Source organism: Hyperoodon ampullatus (genome assembly GCF_949752795.1).
Source record: "Hyperoodon ampullatus genome assembly, chromosome: 1".
Classification (NCBI taxonomy): domain Eukaryota; kingdom Metazoa; phylum Chordata; class Mammalia; order Artiodactyla; family Ziphiidae; genus Hyperoodon; species Hyperoodon ampullatus.
Window position 1 is genome coordinate 7,155,883 of NC_136914.1, and position 20,995 is coordinate 7,176,877.

Below are 20,995 nucleotides of genomic sequence, written 5' to 3' on the forward strand. Positions count from 1 at the left end.
GGAAAATGTGAGGAGGTCCTCAATGAATAAGACATCTACTATTTAGAGGACTAACACAGACAGGGTAAAGAGAGTAAGCACCCAGCAACAGTTTGACATCAGTAATAAAAACAAAATAACGCATGAGAAAGGGAGACAACAGTCATTTTTATAAATTAGCACTTACTTCCTTCTGGTCTTGGGATGATGGCTCTATTAAAACTAGGGAACAGCTAATAAAAGACAAAAGGGGGAAACAATATTTTTAGCAAATCAATAGAAGAGATTCTAGTAGGCACACCTAGGGACTGTACAAAAAATACACTGACATTGGTTAATCACCTATCATGCAAAGATAGGTAACAAAAAGGAGCACTCTGGGTCTCTTCTGTCTCTCCCTGAGATATTGCCAAAGTAGCAAAAATAAGACGAAGGGGCCAGGACTGAAAGTTTATGTAAATTTGAAATGCTCAAACGAAGGGCTGCATGCTAATCAGTAAGCTCATTTTTTTCATCACTATTTCTAAAGTCTGTTTACTTAAGAAACACATGACTCTTGCCCATAATTTTAATAACCACATCTGAAATATCAAGGTGATGATCCCAGGCTGCCTCTGAGAATTCTAGCGCTGTCCCGTTATTTGCAAGGCACATACATCACCTGGAAAAAATACACAGTGCCTTAAGTGTCCCCTTGTAAACACAGAGCTGAATATTTATTTTCTTTCTACATACTTCCCTTTGTCTGTATATCTCGAATTAATTACTTGGCTTTTTTACTCTAAAGGAGAGCTTATACGTCTTCAAGGTTACAATGCCTTTGGCAGTAGACTTATTTCTTCATGACTTAGTCATGGGATCATTTTGCTATGCAAATAAGCAAACTCACTTTCCAAAGAATTTCTTGAATATCTGGGGGGCGCAAGTCCCAATCACTGCCTTGCCTTTACTAGAGAGGATTAGGATAACCTGTTTTGGATCTCAGCAAGGGTCAATGCTGGAAGTACTCCTGACTCACAGCTAAAATTTTCAAGGACAAATTAAGAGTAAATAGAAATAAAACCAAGGAGGCTAAATGTAGATCAAGTATAAGAAAATGATACACAATTCCAACCACTGCCTTTTTCCTCCAAGAATGATACATTCTCCTATATAGGATTTATTTTTAAAAGATGTAATTTGGGCTTCCATTTCTCAAACACCACATCAAGACTGCCACACGTGGTGCTGCCCAGCCTCTTTGCCTTATTTCCTGCACTCTCAGGGTGCCCCCCACTACCATCAGAAAACAATATATTTTGCCCGTTTCATAAGCTCTATCCTGACACCTCTCTTTTTACTATATATGACCCCTCTACCACTTTGCAAATCATGCTCTTTCCTCTTTTTATTTTAAATCCTGCTGAAATGGCAAATGCTCTCCAGGTAAGCCCACCTGGTGCCTGCACTGGCGGTTTGTTCAGAGGCATAAGACTGTAAGCAGCGTTGATTAAAATTGGTTCTATGGTGTTTTCTATAATTATCCTCACTAAGTCCCCCATTCAATAGATGAACTATCCAATTCTCAGCTCCCAAATGCCACCAGTCCACTGAGAGGAAGGTAGTGCTTGAATAAAGTGGCAAGCTGACTGAATTCCTGTGCTTCTGGATCTCTATCACTGCCTTTAATTTATTCCTCAAACCAATCTGAATACAGAGGCCCAGTCACTACGGCTACATAATATTGCACACTGTGAATCATTAGGCTGAACCATAAATTGTCAAATGATGCAAAATAAGTACAGCAGTCACTTCTAATATTGCCTGCACAGCCTCATATTTACTGTTCCATCTCCACTGAGATCAAATTGCAAGCATTTATTGTGATCATCACCCAAAGTACTGTCACAGGTAGGAAAAAAGAAATTGAGGATTCAGATGACTTCCTCAAGCAAAGCAAATCCTAGCGGCAAAGTCAAGAAAAATAAAAACTAACGATATATCAGTCTCGTGTGTGCCCCTGCTACCTCAAGCCAAATTTCTAGAATACCGAATACTTCCAAGAGGAATTCAGACACCAGTTTCAGCAGGGAACTTTTTTCAAATACTATAAAGCAAAAACAACATGAAAACGAACACAAGCCAACTCTACAGGATGTGAAATAAAACTCAACCATTGGTTATTCTTACAGCTTCTTTTCCACCCAGAGCTTCCAACCACTGCTTCCTCTCCTCTTCCGAAAACGCCTGCATGGTCAAAGAAACTCCAGGCCTGCAAGACACCAGGAACAGATCAGGTTACCCCTTGGCTGCTAAAAACAAACCTCTTTTTCTACTCTCTAATTTTTCATTGTGGTAATTGTTTCTTTTACATTTTCAATTCTGATAAAATACACAGAACATAAAATATACCATCTTCACCATTTTTAACTGAACAGTTGAGCAGTGTTGAGTCCAGTCTCCAGAACTCTTCATCTTGTAAAACTAAAACTCTGTACCCATGAAAAAGTCCCCATTTCCCCTCCTCACAGCCCCTGACAACCACCCCTCTACCTTCCGTCTCTGTGAATTTGATTACTCTAGGTAACTCTTAGAAGTGGACTCATACAGTATTTGCCTTTTTTGTGACTTGCTTATTTCACTTAGTAAAGTATCCTCCATTTTCATCCATGCTATAGCGTGTGTCTGAATTTCCTTCCTTTTTAAGGCTGAACAGAATTCCATTGTATGTAGAGACCACATTTTGCTTATCCATTCATCCATCAATGGACATGTGGCTTGTTTCCACATGGCTACTGTAAACAATGCTGCTATCAACATAGGTGTACAAATATCTCCTTGAAACCCTGCTTCCAATTCTTTTGGGTATATACCCACAAGTGGAGTTGTCCAGCATGACATAATAAATATATGTCTGGTCTCTGACCCTACTTCCCGGCACACAGCTCCTAAAACCGTTAGAATCTCCGCAATGATGTGTCATTTTGTATACTAATGAGCTGACGGGACTGGGGGGGCTCCTGGAAAGTCTCAGGATGAGGGCTAGTTGCCAAGGGAACCAACCATGTGATTAGAGGATTAGGACTTTCAGCTCCACCCCACCCATACACCTCCCAGGAGTGAGGTAGGGCTGGAAATTGACTTCAAACACCAATGGCCAACGATTTAGTCAATCATTCCTGCACAATGAAGCCTCCATAAAAATCCCTGGGGTTCACAGAGCTTGCAGGCTGGTGAGCCCATGAAGATGCTGGAGGGAGAGCACCTAGAGAAGACATGGGAGCTCCAAGCCCCTTCCTCCATACTTTGCCCTATACATCTCTTCATGAATCTCTTCGTCTGTTCCCATTAACATATCCTTTGTAATAAATCAGCAACAGTAAGTAAACTGTTTTCCAGAGTTCTGTGAGGCATTCTAGCAAATTATCAAACTCAAGGACAGGGTCATGGGAATGCCTGATTTATAACCAAAAGCACAGTTGACAACCTGGACTTGTGACTGGCCTCTGAAGCGGTAGGGGGCAGTCTTGAGCCCTTGATCTGTTGGGTCTTCATGAACTCTAGTTAGTGTCAAAACTGAGTTCAATCATAGGACACTTGGTCTCCACAGAGAATTGGAGAATTGCTTAGTGCAGAGAAACCCACACCATTCTGAGTACAGAAGTGTTCTGTGAGTAGGGAGAAATAGTTTTGTCTCACAAGAGGGGTCAAATGTAATTTTTTTTTTTTTAATGTTGCTCATTCCCACTAACAATGCACAGGGTTCCAATTTCTCCATATCTTCACCAACACTTGTAATTTTCTCTTTTTTTTTTTTGAAAGTAGCCATTCTAATAGGTGTGGGGTGCTAGTAATGATTAAATTTTATTTATAAAAGAGATACATGTTTATTGTTACCCAGGCATAGGCACAGTGAAAGCAGAAAATCATCTTTCACCCCGTCCCAATTCCACTTCCCAGAAGACAGCACTGTTAGCTGTTTAGGGTGTTTCCTCTGTATTTTCTTAGAGCTCTGGGTTGGTCCTCAGGGCCAAATGCCAATCTTTCTCAGTTCAGTTTATGTGGACATTTAGAGAGTCTTCCAGAAAACTCTTCATATTGGGAAGGAGTCCTAGGTAGAAAAGCCATGAATAATTCCCCTTAAACTGTGGTGGTTTCTCCAATGAAACAGATTTTGTATATTTGATCAAAAGTATTAAAAATGAACCTTTCTGGCAAGGGATGAAAAGGTAGAATACTCCAAACCATAGACAACTGGAAATGAGAATAGATGGTTGAAATGGAACGTAAACATCCAGTCTCCTTTGATACTGAATATGCTTTTTAAAGTTAACACTCCTGTAACTGTACTTCACCTCATTTTCAAGTATTGGGTAATCTCTTACGAGTAAAGCAAGCAGCAAGAATCAAGTGCAATTCAATAATCGCTACAATTTTTATAAAGTACTATAAAGCATGCAGTACTCCAAAAGCATCATGCCAAATACAAATATGCGATGCCCCCAGTGTTCACACCCACAGGCGTTAGGCTTTCTCCCCACGTGATGGTTATAAAGCCTGAGGAGTTATGTGCTTCAAGTTCACTACCAAGTAACTATAGCTGCAATGGATAGTCTCTTGTCTTCAACCATTTTCTCCGGACTATGAAGTTTGTGGGGGAAAAAAAATCACTTGTAATCCCCCAACCCCACTCCTGAACAGCAAAATGGCTCTTTACTGTCTACCCTAAACATTTCAGCGTTGGCCCGGCTTTGCCATCACCTTGGCACTACAGAGCTCACAACCAAGATTCCACCTCCTCTTGCTCTTCTATGCACAGCATCCTTCTGGAGCAAGAATCGAGGCAAGATGCCCAGAAAACCAGGCTGTTTTAAGAAGTGCCTCGAATGGGACGTGAAGATTTTGGCCCTTATTCTTAGTAACCCACACTGGGCTCAGGAGAGTTAATTAAAATTGTGAGGGAAAACTTCAGATGGCAGGCATGTTTTTCTTTACATCGGTTAAGTGATAAAACAATATTTACACACAGGGGTCTCAGGTCTGCATGACTGCTCCATTCTTGTAAAGGAGAAAAAATAGCTAAAGACCTCTCCCAAAAGTATACGGAATGGATTCAAACACTTAATATGTAACTAAGTGAACTAAACTATAAAATGGACAGTAAGAGGCTACAGCAAATATATAACAGAAAGTTAACAGCTTTTCTAATCCAGGAATGGCAAAACCAGCAGAGAAAAACGGGACCTCAGGTTAAAAATGGCAACGTCTGTCATAGGAATACAAACACGGGGTTTACAAACATTCAGTTCAACAACCATTGAAATATTATCTGTTGTGCTTTAGGTCTTGTACCAGAGGGTCAGGAATTATTAAATATCTCACTATCTGCTGGGCACTGGGCTCAGCATACAGCCCACAAAGGGCTGACGATCTAGCAGAGAAAGCAAAAGGTAAACAAGTGCAAATAATCAATCAGTTACAAGTACACAGAGCGCTGCCAGGGAGTCAGGTAAGTGTAAATGAGTAAAACCAGCTACCTAGAAGGAAAAGAGGAAATGAGCAGGACAGCAGGAGATGCATGTCCACATAGAAAAGCTTTCAGTTTCAAATATGCTAAATCATTGTGGTCTAGACTTGTCGGTGAGCTACTTCCGCTGCCAGTCTCTGGGCAACTTCAGGATTTCAAGGTGCTATGGAGTTAGAAAAGGAAAGCCTGGCCTAACCCTGGAAGTTAGGCATCCCTGGGGAAGCGACATTTAATCTGAGGCTTTAAGGATAAATGAGCCACACAGGAGCAATAGGGCCAGAGTCGTCCCCTAGACCAAAGAGGCACCTAGGAGAAAAGAGAGCACTTTCGTGGAGCTGGGATCAGCCTCATCACGGGTCCTACAAGCCAGCTGGACCAGCAACACGATGGAAAGCTGGAGATGCAGCCCGGGGTCCCGCCACAAAGGGCCTCCTTGGCCATGCTAAGGGTTTGCTTATCCTAAATGGCACTGAAAGTTTTTAGTAGGGGGTTAACATGATCAGATTAAAGGTGTCCATGAACACTGGCTGCTGCTGGGCGGAAAACAGACTGAAGAGGGATGGGTGCAAAGATTTGTTAGAAGACTCAGAGGATAAGACAGAGTGACGAAGATGAAGGAAAAACAAATGAATGGACCTGAGAAATAGTCATGAGGTGCTACTACATACTATGGGCAACAAAATAATGAGGAAGAAAGCTGTCACTCCAAGAATAAAGAATAAAAGACAGATCATTTACAATATAAGGTCAATAACTAGTTAAGGGATTCAGTGAGAGCCAAAAACAACTGTAGCAAATAAGGACTTACTATACTTATGATACTCAAAATCAGACACCGAACCTGATGAAATTTCCTGTGCCTTCTAGTTTCTTTTTGTTTCCCCCCTAAGGTTTTCCATTCATACTCGAGGGAAGATAATATTTACTACCAGTATATGGTTGGATATTCTTTTTTTTTCAGTATTCATTTATTTATTTTCCTTTTTTTTTTTTTTGGCTGCATCAGGTCTTAGTTGTGGCACGCAGAATCTTCATTGAGGCACACAGGTTTCTCTCTAGTTGTGGCATGCGGGTTTTCTCTCCCTAATTGAGGCACGTGAGCTCAATAGTTGCGGCATGCTGGTTTAGCTGCCCCGCAGTATATGAGATCTTGGTTCTCCAACCAGGGATCGAACCCACATCCCCTGCATTGGAAGGTGGATTCTTTACCACTGGACCACCAGGGAAGTCCCTGGTTGGATACTCTTAACTAAGTTGTACATAGAGCAGCAGATAAGAGAAATAATGACCGGTTCTGATAACTTGGAAGACAAGACGAAAGTGTTGAATGATGAAGAGTCATGAACTAGAATCATAGATAGTAAAGTAAGGACAAAAGCAATTGTCAGGCTTCAGATGAAACTGCCATATTACAACTGGATAGAAATCCAATGTGGCATAAAAACTAAAGCATTATTCTACTCCTTGCCTCCGAGGCGTGATGCCTCAGACTTGAGCCCCCCAGCCCTTTGAGGGATACGGCAGAGAACAAACAAACCAACCTGTTGCAAGATAAGAAATTCAGTAGAAATCTATCACCTACAAGGAAAGAATTCTATTTCTGTTCCCATTTTGAAAAATAATAACACAGTAACTCACAACAATTCCAGTTTGGAGAATTAATTCGTCACAGTGTAGTGAGCCCTCAGAACACTTCACACTTGCCACATGTTACTTAAAGGGATCAGTCACCAGTATTACAGAAAGCTGGGCCCCATCCTACCACACACGCTGCCCACAGCCATCCTCTATAAGCCCTTACCTCTAAATAAAACATCGCACACTAAAACACGTTTCAACCATTTTAAATTTCTCAAGTTTCTTCCCCTTTTTTAATAATCAATTGCTAGGAAATCATTACGCCAAACTGAGACTTAAGGACACATTTTAAACTACAGTGTTAATAGCATCTCATCCTTAAACCATAAAAAGTCTCTAGTTTTTGAAACAAAGACATGTTTTATTAATAAGATTTAATGGACGTATAGAACAACATGGTGACCACGAGGCTAGTGAAGAACAGAAAATTTTACAACAATGTGCTGGATTATTCACATTTACATAAAGAAAGAAATAGCAATTATCTCTTTTTCGTTTCACGGAGTAGCTAAGGGAAAAACATTAGCAACTCCCCAGAAGCTAGAACCAGGATTGAGAACGTTCTAATCTGGGCTTCTTGGAGCAGATACTGCTGCAATGCGTTACACGGGTCCAGCTGAGGACAGTGCCTCCTCTTCTTCCTTCATCAAATAATCATCTTGGGGCTTCCCTGGTGGCGCAGTGGTTGAGAGTTCGTCTGCCTTTGCAGGGGACACGGGTTCATGCCCTGGTCCGGGAAGATCTCACATGCCGTGGAGTGGCTGGGCCCGTGAGCCATGGCCGCTGAGCCTGCGCGACCAGAGCCTGTGCTCCGCAACGGGAGACGCCACAACAGTGAGAGGCCCGCATGCCGCAAAAAAAATAAAAAATTAAAAAATAATCATCTCGAACAAACTAACATCGGATACGGGCTGTGTATCACACACTGTGCTAAGCTCTGGATAATCCTGCATGCATAGCAAGGCAAAGAGGATTCCGGGCATACAAAGGCAATGAGATAAACTTCACGAAGGAAAAGTGGACCAGACAAAAGAGAGCACCTGGACGGGATGGTCTGTCCTTACTTAAAACCAAAATTATTATCTGTAGAGCACAAGGTTGAGAACTGAAATCTGAAGAAACAGGTTAAGCAGGTTCTTATTCTTAAATCAGCACCTCAATGTAGTTTCATTCATTCATTCAAAACAGTATGGACTATTACGCAGCAGACAGTACCCAAGGCAGATGCGTGAGAAACAGTTTTAGGAAACTAGTATCTATCTGTATTCTATGTTTGACCCCATATCTATTAATTCCCTTTCAACTGAATTTTTTATAGTGCTCTCGAAGCATGTGGAAGACATGCATTTTCCTTAGATTCTACATGGCAGATCAATGAGCCTGTATATTAAGAAAATATACAACAAGAGCAGAGAGAAACATTCACAAGACATTTATGAGATGTCAATTGATAGTACTGTAAATGGAGAAATTAAGAGAAAAAACTAAGAAGCAGCTACCAAAATGTATGATGGTAACAAATCGGGAATATTCTAATGCTTTTCTAAGAGAAATGTTGAAAAGGAAGAGGGGGAAAAAAAAAAAAACCAGCACATGACAAGTCCTGCACTAAATTATACTCTAAGGGGAAAGTGCCAAAGCCAAGCAAAACACTTTTAAAAGTTTTAGGAATGTAGCAGTCATAATTAGCTTCTCATAAGGGTGGCTGGAAATTTTTTAAATACATACATTTTTTCCTGAGATAATTAAAGCATGTTACCTGATTTTACTAAGGGAGAAGACTTTATAACAACTTCTTTCTTCTGTCCACTAAAAAGGTGTTTCAAATAGAGCAAGTAAGCAATGATCTAGTCACATGGAGGACTGTTTTCTCCAGTAAAAGTGAATTCAACCCATTAATCATTAGAGAACAGCTGCGTAGAAGTTGTTAAGACAACATCATTCTCACCTTAAGAACATGAACAAGATGGAGAACCTATAAAATCACAGTTTTGTTTTGTTTTATTTTAAATAACCATCTGATGGGACTTCCCTGGTGGTCCAGTGGTTAAGACTCCATGCTTCCAATGCAGGGACGTGGGTTGCAATCCCTGGTCGGGGAACTAAGATCCCACATGCCGCACGGCACAGCAAGTAGGTAAAGTAAAGTAAAGTGAAGAACCATATGAGAACTGAAAATGCAAAAAATCCCTAGTTAACTAAAATGCAGAAAGTAACAAGTCCTTTCTTGGAGAGAAGGCACGTGCCCACATACAGCTGTTTTTATCCTCTGTGAAGCAGCAGGACAAAGAGGAAGCCATCAGAGATGAGGAAAACAGGATTTTAACAAAGTTTTAAAGGTAGAGTATGAGCTGGTGTGATGGTTTAAATCCTTAGAAGACACAGACACGAAGAGAATGTGAACCCACCCTCTCACTCCTTCCCGCAGTGTTTCCCCAGGTGCTCAGGGGCAGTCTGAGAGCAGAGCTGAAAGAGGTGTGTCCACTAAGACCGAGGGGCAGGGCGGGAGAGCTTCCGGAGAGGGTTCAGACGGCATCCTCAAATCACAGGAAGCCCGTGACTAACAGAATCTAACTAAAGTAACAACAACGCCCAACCTCAGTTCAACCACCAACTGACCTGACAGCCCTACGCATGAGCAGCCTGATGGAAAAATGGGCATGCCCTTTACCAGATATGACTATTACTTACCTTAGTCTCTACTGCTCTTACAATCCCTGGTATTCAACCAGAAAATTACAAGGCATGCAAAGAAGCAAAGAAATGTAAGCCAACGTCAAGAGAGGAAGTAGTCAAGAGAACCAGACCCAGAAATAGCCCAGGTATGGCTGGGGGAGGGGCACTGAAACCTAAAAACGACAGTAAATATGTTACAGGATCCATGGCAAAAGGCGGCCGACACACATAAACTGATGAGAATTTCAGCAAAGAGATGGAAACTATTAAAAAGACACAAATGGATATGCAAGAAACGAAAAATAACCTAACAGTGATGAAGAGTTCAGGAACACACCTTCCACATGCAAAGCAACCAAACCCAAGTCTATATCCCCAACTGCCCCCTTTATCTAACTCACATGTCCAGCCAATATTTCCCCTGCCCTCAAATCACCCCCAGGCCAGATACCAGACAACTGAAAACCACGCCTACAGACTAGAGCTCACCAATATTACTCAGAGTAGCTAATCCTATGCTTTCTCCCCTTCTCTGCCTTCCAGAAACCCCAGTAAAAGCTCTAGTCTAGGATTTCCCCTCACTCCTTCCTGACTCCTGAACAAAACCTGGTGTATCCCCACATGGCCCTATGTGGCATGGTGTGCCCTCTTCTCTTGGAAAGTGTAAGGAATAAAATTTTCTTCCAGTGGCATTAGCCTCTACATGTCATCACTCAGCCACCTCTGTAATTTAAAATCCTGCAGGTGTAACTGAAACCAGTATCAAATGATCTAACATAATGCATTTAGAGTTCCAGAATGTGAAGAAAGAGAAAAGGGGGCAAACGAAGCATATGAGGAGATAATGGCTAAAATTTTCTGAAACTGGAAGAATTATCAACTCCCATATCCAAGAACTTCAATGAACCCCAAGCAAGGTAAAACAAAGAAAATCCCATTTAGGCACCTCATAAAAAGAAAATCTTGAAAGCAGCAAAAGAAAGAGATGACATACAAGAGAACAGTAAGAAATATAGATGACCTGTCATGAGAAAAAAAAAAAAAATGGAACCTTAAGAAAACAGAAATGACTTCTTAGAAGTGCTGGGGGAAAAAAAAACTATCAATCCAGAGTCCTACATCCACCAAAAATGAAGGTAAAATAAATACATTTTCAGGTAGCAAAACATGAAAGAATTCTCCAGCAGAAATACTCAAATTAAATTAGCCTAAGGAACTTAAGGGAAAGAGCATAAGATAGAAACTAAGTTCTGCAGAAAAGAATGAAGAAAATCAGAATGGATAAATATTTGATATTAAAAGACATGAGGGACTTCCCTGGTGGTCCAGTGGGTAAGACTCTGTGTTCCCAATGCAGGCGGCTCGGGTTCGATCCCTGGTCTGGGCCCGTGCGCCGCAACTACTGAGCCTGCGCTCTAGAGCCTGCGAGCCACGACTACTGAAGCCTGCGCGCCTATAGCCTGCGCTCCACAACAAGAGAAGCCACCGCAATGAGAGGCCCGTGCATGGCAATGAAGAGTAGCCCCCGCTCACCGCAACTAGAGAAAAACCAAAGCGCAGCAACGAAAACCCAATGCAGCCAATCAATCAATCAATCAATAAATCAATAAATAAATCCTCTTTCTAGATAACACCTGAGTAAAAATTCAACACCTATGACCTAATCACATAAATTTTTTTTTAATTTTCTGGAGCTGAATTACAATGAAAACACTATACATCAAAATTTGTGGGATGCAAGCTAAAGCTGTTTTAGAAGGAAATCTATAGATTTATATGTCTATGTTCAAAATAAAATAGAAAATCAATGCTTCCATCTTAAGAAATGTTTAAAAGAAAACCAAAATCCAAAGGAAATAAAAATAAAATCAAAAAACAATGAAATATAATGTGGACAATATGGGTCATCTGAAAAAAAAATAGTAAAACTGATGAAGTTCTAGGCAAGACTTATTGAGGAAAACATGAAAAACTTCAGTACCAAGTATTAAAAAAGAGGTACCACTACAGATCCTCTTTGAAAATAAGAGGTATTATGAAGAAATTTATTCCAATAAAGTCAAAAGCTTAGAGGAAATAAACAAATTCCTTGAAAACCAATTTATCAAAACTAACACACAAAACTAGAAAATCTGGATATCACTTTACATACTAAATAAATTGAATCTGTAATTTTTAAACTTCCCACAGAAAAACCCACTAGACCAAGACAGCTTCACAGGTAAATTCTCCCAAACACTTAAGGAAGAAACCACACAGACACTTTGAAATAACAGAGCCAGATGGAAAACTTCTCAACTCTCTGAAGCCACCATAACCCTGATATCAAAATCAGACAAAGACATTACCAAAAAAGAGCATAACATACCATATCTGTCACAAACACAGATACAAATACCCTCAACCAAATACTAGCAAAAAAATACAGCAATACCCAATGAAGTTAATACATCACTACCAAGTAGAGTTTATCTCAGAAAAGCAAGGTTAGTTTAACTTAGAAAATTCACTGCAATTCACCCATTAACAGATTTGAGAACAATATTTAATGATCATTTCAATAGATACTGACAAGTCTTTTTTTTTTTCAAAAGTCAACATCTACTTATGATTAAAACTAGGAAGAGACAAAAACTTCCTCAATATAAAAGGCACCTACAATCTTCAGCTAACATCATATTTTACAGTCAATAATCAATGCTTTTCCCCTTAAGATGGAGAATAAGGCAAGATGCCCAATATCACCACTTCCATTCAACATATTATTACTGGAGGTCTTGGCAGTACAAAAAGACAAGTAAAAGAAATAAAAGGCATTCAGATTGGAAAGAAAGCAAGCAAGCTGTCTTTATTCACACATGATACCATTGTGTACAATAAAAAATAAAAAATCTTAAACTACAAGCAATAAATCAACTCAGCAACAGTGTAGGACAAAAAACGAACTGCATTTTTATATACTAACAGTATATTGGAGAATGAAATGAAAAACATAATACACTTTAAAATAGCACCCAGAAGCATAATACTTAGGGAAATTTAACAAAAGTTATCCATGACCCTACATTGAAAACTATAAAACAATGCTGAAATTCAAGACTAAATAAATAGAAGCTCAGACTCATGAATTATTAAAACTCCATATTGAAAATATTGGCCTGCAGGCTTTTTGATGAAGGATGCTGATGAAGGATTCGTATCCAGAATACTTAAAATAATACAGATAAACTGACTGTAAAATTTATATGGAAATGCAAAGGATCTAGAATGGCCAAAACAATTTTGAAAAAAACCAGAGGAATCATACCACCTGGCTTCAAGATCTACTATAAAGCTACAGTATTAATGATAGTGTGGAATTGGCAAAAGGACAAATAAACCAATGGAACAGAATAAGCTAGAATTAGACCCACAAATACACAGACAAGTGTTTTATGACAAAGGTGCCAAAACAATCCAATGACAGGAAAGACCTTTTCAACAAATAGTGCTAGAAATACTGGTTATCTGTATAGGAAAAGATAAATAACACACAATCTCCACAAATCACACCACACACTACCCAAAAATCTTCACAAGTCATAGACCCATTATAAAGCTTTTAAAGAGAAAACATGCAGGTACTTCCCTGGTGGCACAGTGGTTAAGACTCTGTGCTCCCAATGCAGGGGGCCAAGGGTTCGATCCCTGGCCAGGGAACTAGATCCCACATGCATGCCACAACCAAGGAGCCCCCCGGGAGGGAGGGAGGGAGGAAACATGGGAAAATGTTTTTTGCAACCTTGGGATAGGTAAAGATTTCTCAGAACAAAGAGTTCTACCAATAAAACTTTTTTAAACTGATAAATTCAACTTCATCAAAATTAGAATGTTCTTCTCATCAAAGCACTGTTAAGAAAATGAATAGGAACAACATAGATCAGAGAAAATACTCAAAATTAACATATGCATAATTAATACAGCTGATGAAGGATTAGTATCCAGCGAACTTAATTCCTACAATTCAATAACAAAAAGACCAACAACATATTTTAAATGAGCAAAAGACTTTAATAGACAGTTCACAATGTTAGAAATATAATTGGCCAGAAAGCATATGGAACACCACTCAATCAACATCACTAGTCATGATTAGCTTAAATGAAAAACACATCATCGAAGGCTGGTTACAGGGTAGAGCAGCTGGAACTCTCATACACTGCTGGTAGTAAGAGGATTAAACTACTTTGGACAATTGTCAATTTTCTTAAAGGTCACACACACACACACACAAACACCCAGCAATCCCACTCAGAGGTATTTATCCAAGAGAAATGAAAATGTGTGTCCACACAAACCCTTGTATACAATTGTTCATTATGAGGTTTTTTTGTTTTTTTTTTTTTTGTGGTATGTGGGCCTCTCACTGTTGCAGCCTCTCCTGTTGTGGAGCACAGGCTCCGGGCGTGCAGGCTCAGCGGCCATGGCTCACGGGCCCAGCCACTCCGCGGCATGTGGGATCCTCCCGGACCGGGGCATGAACCCGCGTCCCCTGCATCGGCAGGCGGACTCTCAACCACTGCGCCACCAGGGAAGCCCTATGACTTTATTTACAAAAGCTAAAGACTTTTTGATGATCCACACTCCAATGTCCTTCAGCATGCATTTTCATGAATAAATTCACATGAATGTCAATTCAGATTTCCATTTAAATATTGGAACCAATAATAAAATGTGGCTTTCAGTACGCCCCTATCAACAATACCATCCTTAGGGTAAAAATCTTACATTCTATGAAAACACAGAAGGCTATATACAAGAAATGCTATTTCTAATTCTGCCCACTCCGTTTTCTACCAATTCCACCTAAATTCTTTTAAAATGACTTCCTTTCCTCTTCTCTCTACCCTGGAATCTTCGCAGAATACCTGAATGATGTACCACGCCCGAAAGGATAACGCCAGACAGAGAGCCCTTTGCATTGTGGCTTTATGCATCCCCTGCACTACAACAAATTATGCTATTACACTTTTTTAACCGAAATGTACACCCATAAATACATTCCTGTAAACACGTAAAAGAAAACAGTACAATTCCATTCAATTCCACAAACTCTTGGAGTTGTCTTTTCAAATGCTTTAAAACAGGGCTTCTCAACAGCAACCCTACTGACAGGTTGGATCAGACGGTGCTTTCCTGGGGAGGGCAGTCCTGGGCTGGACGTTTAGCAGCACTGCTGGCCTCTATCCACTAGACAGTAGTAGCAACAGCCTGCACTGCACCCCTGTTTCTCTCCCCATCCCAATTGTGACAATCAAAATGTCCCCAGACATAAAATCACTCGCTGTTGAGAACCTCAGACTTCAAGGATGACCTTAACATGTTTTCCCAAGATTTCTATGATTCCTTTTGCTTTGGGCCTTTTTTCCTCCGAGTTTCCAAACTGTGACCAAATCTTCAAGATTAAATTTTAACAATCAATTTTTCTAGTATAACCTTTTCCAGCCAGCCCTATTCCCTGTTGCTTCTCGGCTCCCTAAGCACCTTAGACAGACCTCTAAACTGTTATTTGTTTGCAAACACTCCCAGTCTGTGAGTTCCCCTAAGGTCAGGCCGTTTAGTCTCTGTTTGACTCTCCCATCCTCAGCGTCAGAGTCAGTGGCTGTTTAGTTGCCTGAATGGCATGCACTATAAAATACTCACAAATATTACTCCAGCTAATGTGCTACAGAAACATTCTCATTATTATTCAGTCCAATTGCATGGGCTTCTGGAAGCAGTATGCTCTTAATTCACTCTTTTAAAGTGATAAAGAGTACATTACCATGTTGCTAAATAAAGTCTCTGGTATAAATGCAGGCTAAAATGCATACTGCTTCAGATACATAGGTGATTTCATCTTCCCATCATCATGATGAAAATACAAATGGGTGAATTATAAAAATAAGGAGTATCTTGCCAACATCCTTTCAAGTGCAATATACTAGGACCTAGGCAACATCAAACCAAATATAATATTTGAAATGTCAAATTAATGAAAGCAAAATGGAAAGCATTTTCTTTAAGTGGTGCCTGGCTGTGATGTGTGAGAGAATTCTGTGAATTACCTTTCACAGAATGGTAATTATTTACCAAGCAAGTGTGTGAGGGTCACAACACAATGTAGCATGTGGCAGGCATGCCAGTGAAATGGAAAAGCAAGTTATATAACAAAATTTTTGGAGCAGGGGATATTTCACCCTTCAGGGAGGAACGCTGCATCTCCTGACAAACTACAGCTTGACATGGGGAAAGTAACTACACAAAATGCTCTTTTCCAACCTAAAACCAGTGACGTGACCATTTCACAGCCCATGGTATTTGAAGTGTGACTGGCGTGAAGTAGTGAATGTTTATAGTCATTTAAAAGCCTGATTTTAGTTATGGTAAGTATTCCTTTACCTGCAGCAGTGTTCCTTTTTTTTAGGCTTTATTGAGATATAATTCACCATAAAATTTACCTAGAGTGTACAGTTCAACGGCTTTTAATATAGTCACAGAGCTGTACAACCATCTCCAAAATCAATTTTAGAACATTTTCATCACACCCTAAAAAAAAAACAAAAACCATACCCATTAGCCGTTATCTTTATTTTCCTGTAAACCCTCAGCCCTGGGGAACCACTAATCTACTTTCTGTCTACACAGATTTGCCTGTGAAGAACATTCTGGATGTTTCATATAAATGGAATCATACAATATGTAGTCTTTTGTGACTGGCTGGTTTCACTCAGCAAACTGCTTTCAAGGTTCATCCACGTTGTAGCATGTGTAGTGGTTTGATGTAATTTCAAATCTTCTTGTTTATGACAAAAATAAAGTTGTTTTTAAAAGTGAAGTTGGGAGAGACACTGCTTTGGGAAAGATCCCTGGTGTTCTCCTTATTTGCTGCAGGTAATAAGTCCTTCCTTCTCCTGATCTTTGGCTTAGTTTTATCTATTGGCTTGACACCCACCGACAGGTGAACACAGTTTTGGGGTACCAGAAGGACTCTGCACCCAGCTGCCTTGGAATCTTCTCTGAATTCCACCAAGCCCTCCTCATCATTTCCTGCTTTGTTTTGCTTTTTGCTTTATTCACTTTTTACCAGACTGGATGTTTCTGGGGCTTAGCCACTGACAATCATATCCTATGCTTTAAAATGCATCCACATTCAACATGAAATAACTATGTCTTGCTGTAAAACTTTTTTGAAAAGATTTTGATAAATTTCAGTTTTTGTAAGAAAAAATCATTTTATAAAAATAAAAAGTGACGTTGTTTTCAAGAGCAAAGTTACTGTTTCGGTATAAACGTGAAATTGTGAGTCAGGAGGTCATCATCCACATCTGAGGTTGCCGAGAGCACTCCATAACTCAGCTAGTGAAGGGTGCTGCTGGAGCCTTATCAATAAGAACACGTGAAGAAGCAACCGTGGAGAGGGGGGATTTGGACTCTGAATACACAGTTTGTAAGGTCTACTCCAGTGTGTTCGGTCTGGGCAAGGCTACCCTCTGTTGATCTAAATAGCTCTCTGAAGACCGTGGGGCGTTAGCTCCTGCTGTGGTGAAGATGACTCTTACCAGCAGTGGCAAAAGCCATGCAGCAGCCCCACAAAGAAGATCTTGCCCATCCACACTGGCCCCTTCGTTCCCTAGCAACCGGGGACTTTCCACTTTTGCTCTCAATGGGTCATGCTGTCTCCTCCCAAGAGCCAACTGGTAGAAAGGTACACCTCAACTAAATGTATTCCCTTCATCTTCCCTTGCCTGGAACAACAGTGTAATTAATCTATTATTGGTTTAGAGTATGTTATTTCTTTATTAGCTTATTAAGAGACATTACGTGTTCTACTAGAGACAGTATACATTGAGACATTATTCATCCTATATGCTACTGGCTTGTGAAATTATTATAATTCCCACAGTGAACCTGTGTTAAATAAAATACTGGCAAAGACAATCTCAGGCTCTGAGAGTAATTTGCCTCAAAATGAAACACAGCATGCATGAGCTCTTCATTTATGTTTACTGTCAAATCATACTTCATCATATGGCCATGCCCATTTATCTATCTATTCATCAGTTGATGGATATTTGTGTTTTTGGCTATTATGAATAATACTTCTATGAACAGTCCTGTGCAAGTCTTTAGGAAGACATGGGTTTTCATTTCTCTTGTTCACATCGCTAGGAGCAGAATTTTCTAGGTCATGTAACTTTATATTTAACTTTTTGAAGAACTGACAAGTGTGTTTCAAAACAGCTACACCATTTCAAATTTCCACCATCAGTATGTAAGAGTCCCAATTTCTCCACATCCTCACCAATACTTGTTATTATCTGGCTTTTCAATTATAGTCATCCTAGTGGGTGATACTTCATTGTGGTTTAGATTTGTATTTCCCTAATAGCTAATGATGTTAGGTGTCTTTTGATGTGCTTAGAACCACCTGTATATTTTCTCGAGGAAGTGCCTAATTCAGAACTTTTGCCCATTTTTAATTGGATTATTTGTCTTTTTATTATTGAGTTCTGAGTTCTTTATATATTCTGGATACAAGTCCCTTATTTGATATATCATTTGCAAGTATTTTCTCCCATTCTCTGGATTATCTTTCCACTTTGTGTTCTTGGCACATGTGTTCCTAAATGCTGCCTCTCAACTAAGATAGTCAAAGTAAACTTTCAGTGAACTGAGGGAAGGAAAATGAACCACACATCCTCCTAACCATTGAGAATCAAAGCAGTAACGGCTAGTTGGAAATCAACCCACCCAGCTCTTCTCCCATGCATTCTTCCTAAGAGATTCCCCAAGTATTAGAACAGCACACAGATTGTTCTCTTCTGTTTCCAGACATTTCCTTGCCTCAGCACTTCCCAGCTTCCTTGCAGCTAGGTATAACCATACAACTCCACTCAGGCCAATGGTATATGAGCAAAAGTAGTGTGCACTTCCTCTGGAAAGCATTCTTACCACAACAGACAATGCTACATAATAAATGGGAGCTGGCATCTTGGACCTAAGGTGACCAGGAAGGTAAACCAGGCACAAGAGGGGGCAGTGTCTGACACCAAGCAGCATACCAACGATGACCGGATCCCCTGTAGACTTCCTAACAAAGAGAAGAAATTAAACTTCTACACTGTTTAAGTCATCTTATTTTGAGTTTTTCTGTTACATGCAATCAAACCTGATCTGAATTCATGTAACAATTAAGTGAAAGCTCTTGATTTACATGTACACAGATCAAACGCAAGGCCAGGCTCCATTTTGCAGTTTATGGAAGTACTGCCTATTGTCACAATGTTACCTGACTGCTCTTCCAACAAAAGGAATAAAAAATAGCAAAGACTGATACCAGGAAAGAAGACAAAAAACTTTACATGGAACATATGCAATCAATGGTGAAACTGCTATATATGAAGGTCCGCAATAGGCATTCTGTACAAACCCCATCAGAAACCCATCTGCAATACCCACATGCTCTAAAACGTGTAAAGTTTATTTTCTTTCAGCAGAATACAAATACTGGAGCTCACAGTGCTGCAGTGTGTGCGGAAGAAAAGGACAGTTCACTAACCAACGCCTGATTGAATCTAATCCCAGTCCTGTCACTGCTAAGCAACAATTCAATTTCATTTAATCCGGTACAAATTTGGTGAATGCCCACCACATATAAAGCACTGTAGGAACTACCATGAGGCTCCTACCCTCACGGAATTCATATATCATAAACAAGGAATAAATTGCTTATAATCCCCAATAGTTGGCTTGGCCAGGAATCAGGGAAACAGACAAAAGAAGAGCCTATCTCATTTCAACTTTTCACTGAATAAATGCCTTCAAAACCCCAGAATCAGGGTGGAGACTGCTGAGAGAGTACGCTCCCCTCTCTCTAGAATTTGCTCCGAAAGTGGGAGACCAACAGCAACATACTGGCAGTGGGGGGTGGCAGGGAACTAAGAGCCCCCAGAAACATCAAACCTGGGGGGCTGATGGTAACATCAAACCTGAATAGATGTTCCCCTGTTTAGAAGTCAGGAAATAAAGCAAAGGCAACAGAAGTCTGTAATTCAACGTAATTACAGTCACATGAGCCCAAAGGCTCAAGGAGATACACACATAAAGATATTTTCCAAGTTAACCAAAGAGCTTTAGAACAAGACTTACAGTGAGCATGTATTACTTTTTAAAAAAGATTTACATGGTAGTATTTATATGATAAGATTGAATTAATATACCCATAGAAAAAATTAATATACCCATATAAAATGTTGGGTCCATAAAGAGAGTATATCTTCTTTCCCCCAAGAATTCTTGGAAATTTTACAAAAAGCATTCAGTCTCTTCAACCTCTGCACTATTCAAAATGCCTATCACACATCCCAGAAGCAATTGAGTCGGCAGCTGGATATAAAAACCTGGAGTTCAGGGCTTCCCTGGTGGTGCAGTGGTTGAGAGTCTGCCTGCCGATGCAGGGGACACGGGTTCGTGCACTGGTCCGGGAAGATCCCACATGCCGCGGAGCAGCTGGGCCCGTGAGCCATGGCCGCTGAGCCTGCGCGTCCGGAGCCTGTGCTCCGCAACGGGAGAGGCCACAACAGTGAGAGGCCCGCGTACCGCAAAAACAAAAAACAAAAACAAAAAAAAACCTGGAGTTCGGGGAAGAGATTCAGGTACAGATAATAAATCTGGGGAGTTACCAACACATGGATAGCATGCAAAGTCCTGAGGCTGGACAAGATCGTTAGGGCTGCAGAGAGGAGATCTGAAGACTGAGCTCCAGATAATTCCAACATCAAGAGGTCTGGGAAACGAGGAACTGGCAAAGGAGTCCAAAAAAGATGAAAAGCCAATGGGGTGGGAGAAAAAGCAGGCAGGTGTGACATTATTGAGCCACGTGCAGCAAGTGTATCACAGAGGAGAGGGTGACTGGCCATGTCCGATGCTACTGCCAGGAAAGAACAAGAGGACTGAGAACTGACCACTGGCTGTAGCACAACAAGATCATGATGGCCTTAACAACAAAAACAGAAAAACCCAGTGGAGAGGTGGAGGCAAGGGCCTGATTGAAGAGGACGCAAAGGAGCACAAGAGGAAGGAAATGGGAGACCTGAATATAAGAGCTTTTTGAAGAACTTTTGGGACTTCTTTGGTGGCGCACTGGTTAAGAATCCACCTGCCAATGCAGGGGAC

At 40.4% G+C, this 20,995-nt stretch overlaps 1 protein-coding gene across 1 annotated transcript in view; it reads right to left on the minus strand.

Annotated features, from left to right (window-relative positions):
- ARHGAP10 (Rho GTPase activating protein 10) overlaps nucleotides 1–20,995 on the minus strand; it is a 334,910-nt gene that overhangs the window by 168,166 nt on the left and 145,749 nt on the right. Inside the window, exons 11-12 of the mRNA XM_079706406.1 lie at nucleotides 2,149–2,230; nucleotides 167–212 (exon numbers count right to left, since the gene is read on the minus strand). Coding sequence (XP_079562532.1) covers nucleotides 167–212; nucleotides 2,149–2,230 — 128 coding nt within the window. The remainder of the gene's footprint in view (nucleotides 1–166; nucleotides 213–2,148; nucleotides 2,231–20,995) is intronic.